This window comes from Simochromis diagramma, unplaced genomic scaffold, assembly GCF_900408965.1.
Source record: "Simochromis diagramma unplaced genomic scaffold, fSimDia1.1 OVJJ01000084.1, whole genome shotgun sequence".
Taxonomy (NCBI): domain Eukaryota; kingdom Metazoa; phylum Chordata; class Actinopteri; order Cichliformes; family Cichlidae; genus Simochromis; species Simochromis diagramma.
Window position 1 is genome coordinate 620,651 of NW_024386906.1, and position 17,999 is coordinate 638,649.

At 39.7% G+C, this 17,999-nt stretch overlaps 1 protein-coding gene across 3 annotated transcripts in view; it reads right to left on the reverse strand.

The window, feature by feature from the left end:
* The window catches only part of cdk14 (cyclin-dependent kinase 14), a 170,162-nt gene that overhangs the window by 143,188 nt on the left and 8,975 nt on the right, over window positions 1-17,999 (reverse strand). For 2 of the 3 annotated variants that reach the window (XM_040034907.1, XM_040034909.1), the window contains exons 2-4: window positions 9,575-9,820; window positions 3,129-3,223; window positions 2,466-2,545 (exon numbers count right to left, since the gene is read on the reverse strand). In XM_040034907.1, coding sequence (XP_039890841.1) covers window positions 2,466-2,545; window positions 3,129-3,223; window positions 9,575-9,805 — 406 coding nt within the window. In that variant the 5' untranslated portion in view covers window positions 9,806-9,820. Of the gene's footprint in view, window positions 1-2,465; window positions 2,546-3,128; window positions 3,224-9,574; window positions 9,821-9,926; window positions 11,742-17,999 lie in introns of those variants that run through there. The other variant, XM_040034908.1, reaches the window with a different exon arrangement.

The following is a 17,999-nucleotide window of genomic DNA, read 5'->3' on the forward strand; positions in this document are numbered from 1 at the left end:
ATAGCTTTGACATCACAGTCAAGTTAATTTAGTAACAAAAAGAACAAGTTTACTTTTTTAACATTTAATACGAGATATTCTGATTTCAGATTGAACTACCTTACAAAAAATCTCAGACACAGCAAACGACTTCTACGAGCTTCTAATTTACTTTTTTCAACTAATGCTGGTTTTCAATCTAAAAGCAGTTCCATCAAATTAGAGCTTTTGCATAAAAGCTGGCATTAGATTATCACCACAAAACTGCTTGGCCTGTAGCCACTGGAAGCACTAAGTAATGAAAGGGGCTAATACAAGAAATTCAACCCAACTGGAACAAGTGACAAATTTTCTCCGCATGCAAATTACCCCAACTTTTGTCAGTATAAGACTAGTTCTAAAAGAAAAAAAATGCTAACTACACATTAAAGAGATAATATTCTACCTTAAATCAGTGCGCTATATCACTCTAGGAATGTTAGCTTCTAAGCTAGCCAGAGCTAGCTAAAACTAATGCTACGTTTAAGCTGTTCTTAATTTTTATTTTATTTTACTTATCACCTTGAAATGCACAACAAATTCTGATGAGCTCACATTTTGGTCATTTAGTATTCCCTTCCATATAAATAAGGGGGAAAGCTCATGTTGTCAGTTTATGTTAAATTGGAAAAATAACAGCGTGCTTCCTGCTAAAGCTAGCTAGGTAGGTCAGCAGAGTTGGTGACTGTATGCTGTCCTTTATATACTCTTTAAGTTAAAATATCATTGTATTTTAGTTGAATTTAAAGTATTTCATTTTTATTATATAGCATAAATGGAATTTTCAGACATTTAACAAACTGATTCATTTAGCAAACAAAAAGTTCTGTTCCAAGGACACAGGGGACAGACAAAACCTCTGAGAGGCAGTAAGTGATAAGGCCTCATCAATATATTCATTCTGTATGAGTACCTGAAGGTAAAAAACACAAAATCACATAAGCAGATCAAAGGCAAGGCTCCTCTCAGCAGGAAGTTAAAGCTATAGTCTGATACCTCAAAGATCCTGTCACCAGTTTGAAGATCCAACCCCCTCTCTCCCTGCTCACACACACATCGGTGGTAATGGCTCAAGTGTGTCGACTTTTGCACGAACACACACTCACAGCTGTCTTATACTCTGTGTGCATTACTTTATTCAGCAGCAGTCTGTAATGCCGCTCACATATCTGTGCTCTAAGCTCACTGCTCAGTAATTGCTGAATTAGTTCAATTTCAAATTACCTTTCTGATCTTCTCATAGGGAGAGTTTTAACTGTGTCTGTGAGGAGTCTAGCTCTTACTTTATCAGACCTGGATCATAAGCAGATCAAACAGACAGCATCACGTTCTCATCTAAATTTAAATACCAGTTCCTCCCGTGGAGGTGACTGTATCTTCTTTCAGTGGAGTCTGTAAAACGAAGTGACAGGACAAACCAAGCCAAGCAAGGACGAGCTCTGAACTTCTATACATACAGGACAAAGTTTATCATTTTAAACCCTACAAGCTGTAAGTTAAGCACTTCATATTGTAACAAGACAATTCACATGATATACCTGTTAGCTAATAGCGAACTTTGAGTTTTTCCAATGTCTTGGTTCAGCTAAGAACCGACATCCCATCTCCAGTCCTGTTCAAGCAGAGCTCACTCCCCCAAGCACCAGAGATCCACCAAACACATGATCCTTACACTGAAATACGTTTTAGGAGTGAATGCTGAAAAGTACAAATTAGCCTTGATCCACTGAACAGATTTCTTCTTATTAGAGGACTAAGAGATGTCCAAATGGTAGTAGCATTTTTTTTGCTCCCACCAGACTGGATCAGTAACCAAATCAGCTGTCTGCATGTCTTCGTTCACCACGCCCATGAATCTCCTCTGTAGTCTCCATCTTTGGTTCTTTTTTGGTAGGTCCATCTTTAACCTCCATTGCCCAGCATATCCACTCTCTCTCCTCTGTAAATGTCCAAACCATCTTAGCCTTCGCCTGTCTTGTGCACTGTCCATTGCTTCAGATGGGTGACCACACACCGGTCTCGCTCTCTCATTCAAATGTTTTGCTTCTACTGACTTTTATTCTTCTTCTCTCCAGACAATGCCGCCACTTCTCAAGGCCCTCTTCCATATGCTCGCTGTCCATTGCTTTGGATGACTGTCCCCAGGTATTTAAACTCATCTGCTTTCTCTAGTTCCACACAGACAGTTTAAAGGGTTTCTGATCAGGTAGGGAAAGTTAACACTGACTGGAGTTTTAAACTCCTTATTTCATGATATTTACAGTTTATGACTGTTGAGGTATATGAGGACACGGCCTTGCCCTTACCACTTGCAGTTCTGGGCTGAACTGAGATATTGAGCTGTTTTCGTAGTGATATTAAAGTAGCTTATGTAAGACAGAAAGTGAAACTATTAATATAGAAAGAAAAATATGGTATCTGTGCCTCTATGCACGTAAACGTCTTACCTTCTCTTATGGCTGTGAAGGGTGTTCCTTCTTCTTCTTGTAGTCGAATCACCTTCAAAGCCACTAGTTTTCCATTCACCCTGGCAGCAACATGAAGCACACACAATGTATACTAAACTGATCGAGTTTCTTTTTTTGCGACAATAAAGGAAAACTCTTAAAATGAGTGAAGCCAGAGAACAGCGAGGATATTTAAGCCAGTGAAATGTAATTTGGCGGCAGTGGAGTGAGACGCGGGTACAAGGCGAAGGGATTACAACTGAATGAAGCTCACCAATCAAAGCTGTTGTAGTTTAAGAGTGACGCCAAATAACATCATTACTGAGAAGATTAGAGTCTTTGGAGTTTTGTACATTTTCAAGAATTTAATTAGCAAAACTTGCAAGCAAAGCGGCAAACCATGAAATGTGAACGAAGACTATTGAATCATGGCATAAATACATTCATCCTATAGTGATTAAAATAAAGGAAATTACATTGCATTTGTGAGGTGCACAGCTTTGCAGACAAGAAATATTATTTACATAAAACCTATTGAATTATTTCATTCCCACACAGCAATGCTCTCGTATAATTAAATGTAATATTCGCTGCATCCATGAGTGATTTCTAGCAACTATAAAGAAGAGTAACTGGATTAGACAGTGATTCCACGCTACTTACTTGCTCTTTCCTTTGTAAACTGTAGCATATGAACCCTCTCCCAGTTTCTCCAGCTTTTCATAGGAATCTGCCTTTCCAAATTTGGGGCTGGTGGGCTGCGGGAAGAAAAAGAAAGAGATATGAAAAGGCAAAATGAGAGGGTGAGTTCAGTAACCCAGAAAAGCGGCGCCTCGTAGGATTTCACAGAACACATTTACAAGTGTCTGAGAGATATTAAAATCTGGAGGCTCCCTGCTGTATCATCGAGGAGGTGTAATGTCGGTTGGGAGGAGGAGAGAGAATTTTTTTACCAAGTCTCTTCTTGTAAGAGCTCCTTTTCATTTAATTGTCAGCTGATAACTTTTAGACACTTTTCACCATCTCAGCACTTCACAGAGAAAGAAATAACTGTGGCTCGAAGAGAAGAAGGCACAGAAGTGAGCATATTCATAGCTAACTGCTAGGAAAGGGGAAACAAGTCAGCTCTGAAACTTCAACTCACTGGATGCTGTCCTAACATCTGCTGTTGTCAGTGATGAGGAAAAGTGCTTTGATAACTAAATGTAACTCTGACGAAAGCATACGTGCCAATCAAGTATGTGGATCACCTCCCCCTCGCTCAGTCACCCAAGAGGAGGAATAGGATGGCGACCTCCTTGTGATTAAGAAAAATCCAATTATTTTCACATTTTCACAAATAGTTGTGGTGAGGTTAGGCATGCGAGACCCTCAACCTCTTGGTAACCACTTTCGATTGCAAGGCGATTGCGTCTAAGACAGGCTGGTGAGGATTTGTGAATAACTGTCTGATTTCTAAATGCAGACAGACTGCCACCGCATTGCATACAGTCTTAGTCAGCTCGCACCAGTGAGCACAACTATCTCTGCAATAGGCAGCGTGATTCACCTGGTTGCCAGCTGCTTGTACTCTGATAACATACCTATATTAAAAGAAAGGTTGCCAAATGTCATTTTACAACCACAACAACTATTTTGTAGATCTGTGAAGAAATTTCTCATTTTCTGTTTCAAATCTATGAGCTTTGCTGAGTTATCACAGTCGTTGCATCGCATTGCAATTGCCAACTTGTCCCCATTGCCACTTTATCAACATTTTAACACACAAAGCAACTGACCGCGAGTTGACACAAACCTGTTTCCGGTCTTCGAAGCAACCGTTTCAGTGAGACCACATGTTCATTGCACGCGGTCGAAATAATGTTGACTGTCCAGCCTCTGTTTTTTCTAACAGTTGGAGACTTTTCACATTCTTTGTCTATGGTCTGAACAAAACTGCAGAAATCAAAACTATAGGTTTCAGGTCAAACCTGAAACAGCAGTTAGCGATAACAGGTATCAAGATACTGGTTATTAACTTGCTTTGTTCATCGAGGCTTTTTGCCTCAAGCCGTGGGGCACTGTCATATGGTTGTGTATGTAATTTTTTTCTGCCAATTAAAACTTGGGGATCCGGGCACTGACTAACAGTGTGCCGATGTAGCTGAGGTTACATCTGTCAGATGAATCCCAAGCCATGAGTGCCTGGAAGATGATTTAGCACTGGAGGCTATTCAGGTAGCATTCTTTAAGGTCCTGAAGCACAAACATACTTAATGTTCTAGTCTTCAAATCCCTTTAAGCGTTGCTTTAAGAAAATGTTCTCTCAGAAGAAAACTGTCCTTTTTTCTATAATTTTAACACATGAACACAACAGGGACTGAAAACCTGCTTAGAGTCAGTAAAGCATCAGAAGCTTTTATGGCCCTGAAAGCACAATGCAACCATCTTCCCTTGTAATGCATCTTTAACCAAATCCCATGCTTTCAGGAAATCCCTAAATGATGGTGCAGTGTTTGCTACATATGCACTGTCTTCATTGCTTTCCAGCCACCCTCCTGTTAGCTCTCTATCCTTGCAGCAGTAATAAGCTCAGCATTTCTGAGGGCTTCTCTAAACAAATCAGACTTCCCCCTGGGATCAAGGAAGAAGTGAAGCTCTATCTGTGAAACAATTGAGTTGGACAGTAAGGTGGCCTGAAGAACCTCTCCCAGCAAGGCTCATGACTACAGAACTAGTCTTTTTTTCTACTAGTGTTCTGCCTGAACCACTTTCACTTTACATTTGCCTTACTGCATCCTCTTTTAGGAATAACTGGTGGGGGTAGTTCATTGGTACCAAAATATTACGCAGTTGTCAGAGCTGGATCATCACTTGGCCAAAGCATGCAACCGCCTTAACGTCCCTAAAGCTGAGGGTTTACTAGATATCAGCTGGGTCTGCATAAGTGGATTAATCACAAATCCAGAAGTAAGAAAATTTCACCTTTAAATCCGTTATTAATCTGGTGTCAGTCTGCTTATCATATGAATCTTTTAATTCATCTGTATCTTTACTTCACTGGTTTTCTGCTCTAACAATGTCAACTTTTATGACAAGAAGGGGAAAGCACAACATTATGAGGCCATTAGACAATTGCTCTGAGTCAGGGTAGTCTACAGATTTTGATCTGAAATGGTTAAAGACACATATAATCTTTAATAGTGTGTTCCCGTTTTACAACACAGTCACTTTTGTAAGCAGTTATTCTGACATTAAGTTAACATGAACTGTATTTTGCCATGTGCTGTAACTGTGATATAACGAAATTCCATTAGCCTAATCTGAGGTCGACTGTTAAAGCCCGTTAATGACTGATTCTGATGGGGATAGTGGTTTATAGAACAAATCCAAATTTCTAGAAATTTTAAATGCCATGTCCTACAGAACATATAGTATGCCATCCCAGAGCCTGTGCAGATTTATTTAAATTATAGGACAAAAGCCAAAGAAACAAAAGACACAGGTCCAGAATTTAGAAGTGGGATTCTGAAGGCTGATGGTCCAGAGATTAGCCACTATCCATCTTTTTTTAATTAAGGACTTGAAATGTTTGAGATCAAGTGGGTTTGTTTGCCTGAGCCAAATGACCACGGACGGCACAAATAACACAATTTCATAATCAGGGCTGAAACAATTCATTAGCTTCTCACAGCAATGTTGGCAGGCAATCAGTCAAGCCTCGTATTACACTCATTAAATCTTATCTGTGTGCACATTCATTAAACCTTTAGCATTCTGTGCCGTTTTTCTTCTATGGTTCTGAAAAGAACCACATATGTATAAAAACCTAAAATCTCATTTGCATGATTAAGAAAATTGTGTTATTTGTATGCAGTCTTCAATTAGGCATGTGAACAGATACAGGCTGGCAAATTTCTTTGACGAAGGAATAAAGAAGAAAAGCCAGCAGTGTCGCAGAGCAACAGAAATGCTGACGGAAAGTGGTTCTTTGACAGCATCTCAAAGGCTGTAATATTTTAGAGATGCATAATGCACTCAAACTCATTTGTCATTCAACAAATAGCTTCTTTGTAGTATTTCTGTGGCATTTCTGTTTGTTTTGTATGTCTTTGCAGTCATTTTGTACACCCGCAGCAGATGGGCCCCTCCCTGAGCCTGGTTCTGCCGGAGGTTTCTTCCTGTTAAAAGGGAGTTTTTCCTTCCCACTGTCGCCAAAGTGCTTGCTCATAGGGGGTCATATGATTGTTGGGTTTTTTCTCTGTATGTATTATTGTAGGGTCTACCTTACAATATAAAGCATCTTGAGGCAACTGTTGTTGTGATTTGGTGCTGTATAAATTAGAGATGGACCGATCCGATATTATGTATCGGTATCGGACATAAAAAAGTGGTATCGTGCCATCTCTAATATAAATACAATTGAATTGAATTGAACTAATTTCCATTGACACTAGAAGAGACATACCATACTGTTAGCTCGAAGTTGTCTAAATCCTAAAATCTTTTATTACAATTGCATGATAACAGCAACCAAAACTAAATATTAACTCATAGAATCCTGAATAGAAATCTATTTTACATGTAAGAATGGTAAAGATAAAGGCGGTTGACCCACCCATGATCACCAAAAAAACGATCAATCAACAGCCGAACCAATAAACTTAAGAGCCAGTCGTGTTGTTGCCTCATGAGATTCACAACAATTTCCAGTGTTGTGAATGTTGGGGATGCATATCTCCCTGTTATCATAGTAAAGCTGTAGGCTAGAGTACTCATCGCTTTTCTTGGCATTAATTAGCATTAACATCAATTAGCATTTGTACCCTGATAGGACAAGAGATTGTTCCATATTGAGGAGTTAAGATCTCATTTGGGCACTTAACTTTGTAACCATTCCATTTATCATATTTACTCAGTATAAAGATCTGTTCCTAGAAGGAATTGTTGTTCCTAAAACTGCCAATCATAAATCGTAGATCATGTTACAGAAAGAGACTAGCAGTGATGTGGCGACAATATCAGGGGAAGTGCATCAGCTCATAAGAATGAAAAACACGGCAACAGTTAGTGTTGCAAAGAGGATAGGTCCCAAAATTAGAGGACTACCTTAACAACCACAGCCTGGAATGTCTACTGGCTCCCATCGTTCCACTACAAAACATTTCGGCAGGAGCCCTTGATGCTTTGAACAGTGAAGTATGTTACAGCATGTTAGAGCAGTAACATGCTACTCCCTCTGACTGCATCTGATTCCCTAACAGCAACATGCTTCACAGCTGCACTTACTGACTTACCGTCCCATTAGTACACCTGCTACATTTGAAGAATGTTAGGATAGGCAAAGAACAGATAGACACATAGAGAGATCTGTCAGCTATAAACAGATTGTTTTGTTTCTCTTTAGTTTGCAGTCATGCTCTTATCTTTATACAGCTTTTTATTAACTTTCCTGTTAAAAGTCCAACTATGACTGAACTATGCCACTTCACTCTGTAAGCATGTCAACATCCTCTTAGACTCACTTTCTGTTATTTAGATGACGATAAGGCAAGACATATTTACTTGTATGTGAAGGTTGGCCCTACCTCAGTTGCTTCAGTCTGAGTTCATCAGACTGAAGCAACACCACCACATACAACCTGTTGTATGTGGTGGTGTATGGGCAGAGCCTGACAAACAGGAATCTCTTCTTCACTAAATTTTCTTTTGAGATGTGGATGGTGACCAATCTTTTAATAAGAGACGAGCACAACGTGGTTTCAAATATAAATTGATTAATTATGAGCAAAACAAAATAATCTACAAGCTACTAACTGTGTTTCCATGACAACACTGGCACAATTGTTGACTGACTCTTAACCCACTATTTATCAAACAGACAACTTTATCATCAACACCTCTGACGATGGTGGCTTTGAAATGTGAAGTCTTGCTTAATCAGGCTTTTCTCCGAAAGGAGATCAGACCACTGTCACCGCGCTCAGGCTGACAAGTTTGATTTCACTGGAGTTGAACCATTCTATAAGAGAGCCTTTGCTCACGGATTATTCTGTTATTAACAACCTGCTCTTTCAGTGCATGCATAATTAATAAGAGCACAAATTGTAGCTTTTCTCACTACACTGTTCTGACAGCAGGTGTCACTGATTATCAGAAGGTGTCATAGGACAATAACAATCATATTGTGTAACTTCACAACGCAAGATAATGAAGTTTTAGCCATTAGGATGAGTCTAGCAGGCTGTGATCAGATAAAAAAGGGTAACTACCCACTGTAATGATCAATTTACAGTATCTTCTTCTATTTTAAAGTCAAATGACATTGCTGCACCTGCATCCACACTAGTCTTTCACCATATTTGTATTTGGCTGGTTAGAGCCTGCACTACAACTAGGTATGCATATGACCAGTCAGCTGCAGTAGATGTTTAAACACTCATTGTAAGTTGTTAACAGAAATGCTTGTCAGTCAACTAAGTATTTTTGTTTATTAATGAACAGCGCCACTTAACTGTTGTGCATTAATTGAGGTCCATGTCTCTACCACTGATGATCCCAGACAAGCCCCCAAACGTAACGAATTTCTACTTTTAAAACTAAAAGTGAACACAATTATTCTTCCCAGGAAGGCCAATCGCTGATTTTGCTAGCATCTTTAACAGGTGACTTGCTTGATGCATGTACAACTTTTATCATTAGGCATGAATGTTGAATGAAAGTTCCAATATGATACGTTGATACACTACACCCATTAATTTTCCGTGGCTACTCCTGAGAAGTTAGTTTCATTATTTTTTGGTTGCTCCTTGGTGAATACATAAGTAAGACTAACACCCTAGCATTAGATTCTTAAGCAATGGGATTCATTAATATTGAACAGCACTTCAAACTTCGTACAGTAACATAAATCAGTGTTGTTATGTGGAGCCAATTATCACCACTTTGAACAAGTTATAATCCTCCTCCTGTCGAAATAGCTAAAAGGAGTGCAAACTGCCGCGTATACTCAGCCCCTCATTAAGGCTAATTTCCAAAAGTTTTTGATATTCAAGGGTGTAAAAAATTAGAAGTTGTGCATTTGGTTCTTTGACACACTGTTTTCTATGCTGCTGGAGAGGTGCACTTACAGAACTAGGGCTGGAGTGGCGGCGCAATTTGGGGGACTCTTTGCCAGCAGTTGAGCTCTTGGCGTTGATGCAGGCATTGTTCTCAGAGTGGACCCTTTTCACCTGACTGGCGGGCTTCTCAAATGGGTCGAAGCCACTCTGCGTGCGCTGAACTCTCACTTTCTTGTCTTCAGGGATGGTGTCCAGGGGCTTGATGACAGAGTCTGTTCCCTGGCAGCTGCGTGTGGACATCTTTGTGACACATATCTGTCAAAAGAGGGGAAGGGGAAGGAGAAGAGAAGTGAAGTGAAGAAAGGAGGGTGAAGATAAATGTGAGCATTAAGAGGGAAAAAAATAGTCCATCTGCGATTACCAGTGTTCAGCCAAAAAACTGACTGTCATCCAGATCCTGCCTGTTTTTCATCTTTCTGTCAGCCTGCGTCTCTTCCCTCCCTGTAGAGCCTCACTGCTACCTCTTTGCTAGGATGAGAGCCTTTTTATCTCCATCTCTCTTTTCTCTGATCAAAACAGCTCCAGCCTCCGTCAGCTCTGCTGCACATGCACTCGCTGCCGGCTGCTGCCGCTGTCCCTAGACTGCACATACACACAGTCCCACCTTATCTCTGACACACATCTACGCGTTCAGACAATTGTGCAGACATGCTACAGAATGTCTCCAACACGCCCACCGGGCACAGCCCCCAGTACTCACCAACTATTTACAACAAAAAGCGCCTTAGCAGCTGCTCTGCCACCACGGACTGTGTGTACGAGACACAAAAGACCCAGGCAGCATGACATGTTTTGCCACGGTTCCATTCAAGATTAAATATTTAGGTCTGAACTCCCCAGCAGGAAGAAGTTCTAATTACTCTAAAACACAAGGAGGAGTCGTCTTGCAGCTCACTGGTTTGCTCTTTACACGGGCCAGGTTTCATTGGACACAATGCAGCTTTTTTCACAGCGCAAGCCCCCTTCCCTGTCACGCTAATGTGATAAGATGTTATAAAAGAATAATATAAAAGCAGCAGCTATTGATCGGGAGGTTAGGTTACCACAGATTACTGAAAACCAGATCCAGGGTGCATTATACAGCACTGTTCAAAAGTCTTGAGCTATCCCTCGAAGAGAGACATGGACTGGTGTTCCACTCATTTTCAGCCCAGTCATGGTATCTGACTATTTTCAGAATATTTAAGCCACTTAACACTAATCTATAAGAAAAACTTGAAATGCAGTACAGTATGTCTTTAAAAAATTGGGGAAAACTGGACAAATAGAGGACAAAAGGAAACATATCCTAATGTAAACATATTTTCAAAGCCATGTCCTTACAAAATAGGAAGAAATGAATCTGGCCCTTACTGGCACCTACTGTTTGCTGAAACCTCATCACAAATGTCTTGGTGGAAGGGCGACTGTCAAGAAGCCGTTCTTAAGGAAGGTAAACAAAGGTTGATGTACGCAAAATTACACAAGAAGTAGATTGAAAAATCAATGGGAAAAAGGGCTTTGGAGTGATTAATCCAAACTTTAAAGACATTTTGGGCTCAAAGTAATGTCAGTACGAAGGTGTTGAGAAAAGAAGCTTGGCAGTGAGCGTCTACAGCCATGGTAGAAGCTCTGTTATGGTTGGAGCTGCAGTTGGAGATCTTGTCAAAACTGATGGAATTATAAACACTCAAAAGTACCGACAGAGTTTGATCCACCACATAATACCATCTAGAGAGCATCTGATTGACATTTGCTTTATTTTTCCTCATGACAATGATCCCAAGTACACTGCAGTAAAATCATATCTGGATAGAAAAGCACATAATGGAACACTATCAGTCTCGGATTGGTCTGGGATCATTGCGAGAGACAACAGAACAAAAGGCAAAAGGCAGCCAGCATCCAAAGAAGACCTTTTAAGGTCCTTCAAGAAGTCTGGAGAACTATTTCTGAAGACTTTTCCTTTTCTATCAGCAAAATATGGAGAAATGATGGATTGCTGAAGAATTTTGCGCAGTGCAAAGGGTGAAACAGTTATTCCTGTTTTTAAGATATCATATTGTATAAACTAAACTACAGGTCTGTAATGATGATGATGTACAATCAGAGGAAAAATTAAAGTGAAGAGCAGGAAGTTAGCTCGCTAGTTTCCAACATTTCATACCATGTTCTGACTGAGAGATTTTTGAAACTAATTCAAACGTACAGCTCTGCTACCACTTCCAACATAAATGAAGACAGAAAACTAAACAGCAGTGACGTTTGCAGGGTTACTGAAGTTGGACTACCTGGTAGGGCTGAACGATTATGGAAAATAATCTAATTGCGAATTTTTGCCCCAATATTGCGATTGCGATGCGATATGCGATTATTTTTTAAGGTCTTTGTCTTCTGTATTATTAAACAAAGACAAGCAATACATCATATAGTATGGCCAATACTATATTACATTAATTTTAAACTGTTCTTTCCTGGAAGACAGACCTCTGTTATGATGACATGAGGTGATGCATGAATTGATGACTGACATTTTTATTTAACTTCTTCAATCACAACAGTATATTTGAACATACACAATAGTTTATTTTTAGCTTACAAACATCTGAGCATAAAGTGCTGACAAGGAACCCTGGTGTAAACATTAAAATGAAAGTCAGTGCAATGTGCAGATTGCAGAAATATACATAAAAAAAATCAGTGGCTTTACCACACTCAGTTTTTCGACATCTGTGAACTACTAGACAGTCATTCAATTAAAAAATAATATTAAATAAATAAAACTAATAAATAAAAAATACACACATCTTACTGATCTCTGCAGTCAGTAACATTACACATAAAGTGCAAACATAATAGCAATTGTATAAACACACACACAAACACGCCTTTAAAATTTAAAGGCGTGAAATTGGACGGTCTAGCCTTCTGATTAGCGTCACCGCTGTCTCGGTGGAGTTTAATAAACTCAGCCGTCTGCTCCTTGCTATCTAAAATATAACAGGACACTGGTGTAAATTCTCGACTGTCTCATACTTCTGTTTAATAAGTTTTCTGTTTGACGTTTAGTCAGCTGTGTGAAAACCAAGGAGGAACCCACCCGGGGGATTAATAAAGTTTTATTTTATCTAATCTAATCTAATAACTTTAATCTCAGCCAAACCGATTTACTCACGAACAAACAAAACACTGAAAAAAGCCCAACAATAACATTTTTAGGTTGTCTAAGTGACTTATATATTACGTTTAACCCGAGCAGCGAAACTCCGCGGTGATCTGAAAATGATGTGCCGGCAGTTGTGCCGTTCTCGGCCGCATCAGTAACCCTCGAGCTCCCGGCTAGCTGTCGAGCTGGTGGGTAGCAGACGCCTCTGAAAACGTCGAAGCACTTTTGCAAATATGGGATATCTTGATAAACCGAGCAGATATTTGATGTTTACACAGCTACTTTCTCGCCTGAAAATATGTTAAAAGTTTATTTTGTGACCCAGAAAGATTAGTATGAGTAATTTTAAAACTTAGTAGCGGCCGCCATTGCTGGAAACTGGAGTTTGGCTGGGCCGCGCTATGAATTCTGGGATATGGTAGGCCACGAAGGACACACCCGACCCATCCTTCAAATTCGGGGAAAAGGAGGACGCATTTGTCGGCTACATTCGGAGGAGTCTATGAATTTGGACAGCCTTCTGCGCGTCGCTGTGACGTAATCGGTCTACAAATGTGGCCTCAGGAGGATGCAGCCCATGAATTTGGACATGTCCAGAGTATAATCGCAGCCTTTGCGGTTAGAAAATTGCACTTGATCATGTCGCGATATTATCGCAAATGCGATATATCGTTCAGCCCTACTACCTGGTATATAATGTTGTGCTACGTGATTGCTAGCGACACAGCTATGTTAGCATAACATTAGCACAGTGAAGCTGGAGGATGAACGCTAACTTTTTTCCACTCGATAAAAGTTAACATGAGGGATTCTGGTGGTCAGGGACAAATGCAGTCGCATAGCAAGATGCTGTACACGGACCAAACTTCAGTCAGGAGAACAACTGAGATTATTCATCCACAATACGAGGTTAGTTATTAATATACTGCAACAACATGGGAACAGAGCAGCTGCAGAGAATTAATGAATCAATTAATGAATCAATGTTACGGAAGTGGAGGAAGCGCAGTTTTTGGCTTTCCCCATGTTTCAAAAGTGCTTCATCTCTTTTCTATGACTGTCGCCCGCCATAATTTGCAGATGGTAATGGTTGTAGCCGCTGCGATGCTTTCAACCAAAACAGGCGCAGCTTGATGACATCATCAACATGCGCTATCGCGATACAGCAGTATAGTCAAAATCTCTATCGTTGGCCAAATTTATATAGTTTCTATCGTATATCGTTTATATCACCCACCCCTTCCTTAAAGTATCAGTTAATACAGGTGGCTCATATTCTGTGACCGTCACTAGATCACAACCCCAATACTGTAAATCTCCTGACCTGTTAGAGAGCACTTTACACCACTTAGATGAATGTCAAACCAATCCAATAAGCATTTTGTTACCCACCTGCAGGTGTCCAGATAACTTGAGTAATTACAAGTTAAATTACACCTCCCATCCATCCAACCAAGTATTTTTTAGTAATTACGAGTCAGTTACAACAGCTGCAAATCTCCCCACCGACTGCAATACTGACATCTCACTGGCAACCCAGAATAATGATGCTTTCATTGCACACTGTAGCTCTTCCAGCTAAACAGCTTTAGCTCTAAAGTGGAGAGGATGTGCAGCTTCAAAGCTTCAAGTCCGAGAGATCAAAATTCAATTATTGGAAGTATCACACTTAAAAGGTAACAAGATATTCTCAAACCTGTATGAACCAACTGACATCTGGACTTGACACACACTGAACCCTCTGCAGCTTTAAATAAAGTATTCAATCAATTGCATAAAAATTGCATACCTACATGCAACATATTTAGTCCAACATCTCCACAAAGTCAGATAACCATGATCGATGTTTTCCTACTTTCAATTGCAAGTTAAATAATATTTACAAATTCAGCAAATATTTTACAGTTTTGACTGATTCTCTGAAGACAATTCTTTCTTTTCAGTCAAATTCAAAATCACTTTTTTCATATTAGCTCAGTTTAAAAAAAGTTAAGCAATGCGGCCACTTTTATTCAGAAGATTTCAAGCATGAAATTAAACTCCAAGCAAGGGAGTGACATAAGAACACGTTTAGGCAAACGAGCGCGTAAACTGGGCCAAGTAATACACCGGAGTAAGATGTGGAGAAAATAAAAAGAAATGAGGAGGTTGGAGTCAGACACGGTAATGAGAATATAGCTGAGTCCCATGCACATCCAGCATGTCCTCAGTGACAGCAGTTGTCATCTGGAGCAGCACATTAAACTAACAAAAACAAATGCAGTCATTTAGGACCTATCGCACTACAAGGCATCAATATTTGATGAGAGTGTCTGTTTAAAGATGTCTAGGTTCCAAGAAGTCAACATCAGAGAATTATAAGAAACCAGAGGCATGAAGGCATGAAGGACACGCACGTCAGTGAAACCAACTAATAAAAGAAGGATAAAACGGTTAATGCCGAACTAAGTTACAGGCTTCTGGAATACCGCACAATGGTATTGACTGTCTTGCCCTCATTTAAAAATTAACCAGTGGCAATGCTATTTGTTTCAAGCACTTTCAGCAGTTGACACAACATTTAACTAGCAGCACAGGTACAAAGTAACCATCTTGCTGCTACGTCGTTAAACCACTAATTGTTTTGGAATTTGTTTTATTTTTACTTTATTATAACGACCACACTACTCACTTATGCAATGATCTGAATAACTATCCCAGTGCTGGTGATCAAACATCCGATGTAAATGATCTAAGTTAGCCCGAGGATGTGCACGGACACCTGCTCTAAGTGTGTTGGGTTTCCTAGAAAGTGCTGTTCAAATCTCATCAGAGACAGTAGCATTACTCTTTTAAAAGTGAAACAGATTCTATATGTGGTCCTGTGTGGCACAAGAGTCAGAATCCTCTTTGCTTAGCCAGGTTTGTGTGCACAAACAAGGAATTTGACTCCAGTTTACTTGCTTGTTGCTTCATTGCCGGACTTTGTATTGAGAGTTTGGAACAAAACACCCCTATTAGAGTGTGTGTCGCTGGTGTCACGAAGCACACTAATGTGCTGCTACAGAGAGCTTTTTGAACACGGATCTCATCTCCTCAACATTTTCCCTACAACAAACATTCAGATTATAAGAATCCATCTCATTCACTACATTACAAACTGTCATTAGAGTAATACCCAAATAATACAGTAGCCATGTGTGAGTTACATCACTGCTGCCCAGGACCAGATTACACAGGCTGCTTTCTTGCTTAATTGCAGTCACGACCCTGAAATTCATAGATGGACTAGTGAATGAGTAAATGTTCAACACTGAATCCACATCAAACATCACATTTAAAAGCTAAAGTGGAAAACTGCATGGGTAAATTAGCAGCCTAAAATGTCCTGGCGGTCACTGGTTGCACATGTCACTTACCAAACTACTGAGATTAAAATAAGCAGCGTGGATCCCAAACTCACTGAGCAATTACACACAGAGGCTCTGTGAAAAGTCTAGCACTGAGAATATCCCACTGCACATATCAACCATCAAGGTCAGGCATTAAGCAACTTTGATCTGCTAAAAATCCTAAACCTGTTTTATCCACGGCTTCATCTAATAGCGTTTTACTTTCCACAAGAACAAAGAGCTAATGTTTAAAAATAAAATGATGGAAAACTTCAAAAAAGGAAAAGAAAGGAAAATAGAACATCTTTGTGGAATTTTCAGTTAGAGCTCTGTGAGTCAGATTTAATACTTTTTACACATAATTTGGTGTGATGCTGCACCAAAAGCATGAGCACCAATGTGTAATGACTGCTTACTGCCAGATAGATTACAAAGGAATTTCTTTACATTAGCTGGTTTGACAAGAACTAAAACCAGGTAACAACAGCGGTTTTCAACTTCTGCGCACTCATGTAGAAAAGGGCACTTCACTTGTCACGTGACTCTTTTTCACATGACAAAGAGTCACATGAGTAGGTAGCACTCATAGCTAACTATGAGAGCTACCTACTCCAGTCATATACATTATCGGATGATGATGAGCAAATGGTGTTAAAAATCCATGAAGAACAGAAAAATGTAACAGTAAAATGTAACAGTGTTGCAAATAAGATGAGCGATTATTGCTGAATAAAATCATGACTCTTGTGATTTAGTGCACACAGTGGTAAAACAAACTTCTTATTTCAAGTTATTTCAAAGCTGAGCGCGTTCTCAGTGCTGCTTCTAATTCCTTACATGGCAGCCGCACATTAGAGCTCTGAAAATTTTAAACTGGATATATTTAAACTTTACTTTAAAACGAAGTTTATTTTCGCTTTAGTTTGTCAGCAGATCAAGGTGAAACTCATTTTACTGATTGAACAGGTGTTCTTCTAGTGGCTGCAATTCTAGCAGTGCTAAAGAGACTCAGCAGCAGATAACAATCAAGTAACAAATTCAATTCAATTTTAGTTTTATTTATACAGCACCAAATCACAACAACAGTCACCTGAAGGCGCTTTATATTGCACAGTAGACCCTACAATAATACATACAGAGAAAAACCCAACAATCATATGACCCCCTATGAGCAAGCACTTTGGCGACAGTGGGAAGGAAAAACTCCCTTTTAACAGGAAGAAACCAGGCTCAGAGAGGGGCGGGGCCATCTGAATCATATGAATCATATTCACCCACCAGAGAATCTATACCGCACTACATGCTGTCAATTGAAAAACAGTAGAGATGGGTTTGACAGTGGCTTGCAAACTCTCCTGGGCAGCCTCGCAGACCTGGGCAACCTAAATACAACAATTAAACACAAAAAGCCACATAATATTTACATAATAGTGAAAGCTTTTCTAATTGGGAATATTTTAGCTTTCAACTTTTCTCTGTCTTGGCTGAAGATAACAACTCTAGACATTATATACTATTTTCTAACATTTTCATTTAGGTTTGACTGAAAAAAGGAAGATAAATGGAGCAAGCTGTCTGAGCTGATTATGCGATGCAAATTTCAAACAGCTTTGAGATATGTAGACCCAAATTATACTGACTAAACCTTGTATAGGACTGAGTGAGGTGGTAATCAAACCTCCAGATGAGTCTCATCAATCTCATAAAGTTGTATTTCTGCATGCTGTGGCACCTGCACACTACCTGCTCAGTAACAAGCAGCAGATAGGCAGTGGATATATTTGAGCTTAGCAGCTAAAGAGGTATTTCTCTCATGAGTTGGCAATGAGGACAGGGCTAAACAAAGAGTACTGCACAAAGAATTGCCAGTTGGCCAGAAACATGACTCAAACTGAATCCCATTGTTTCTTCGTGCCCT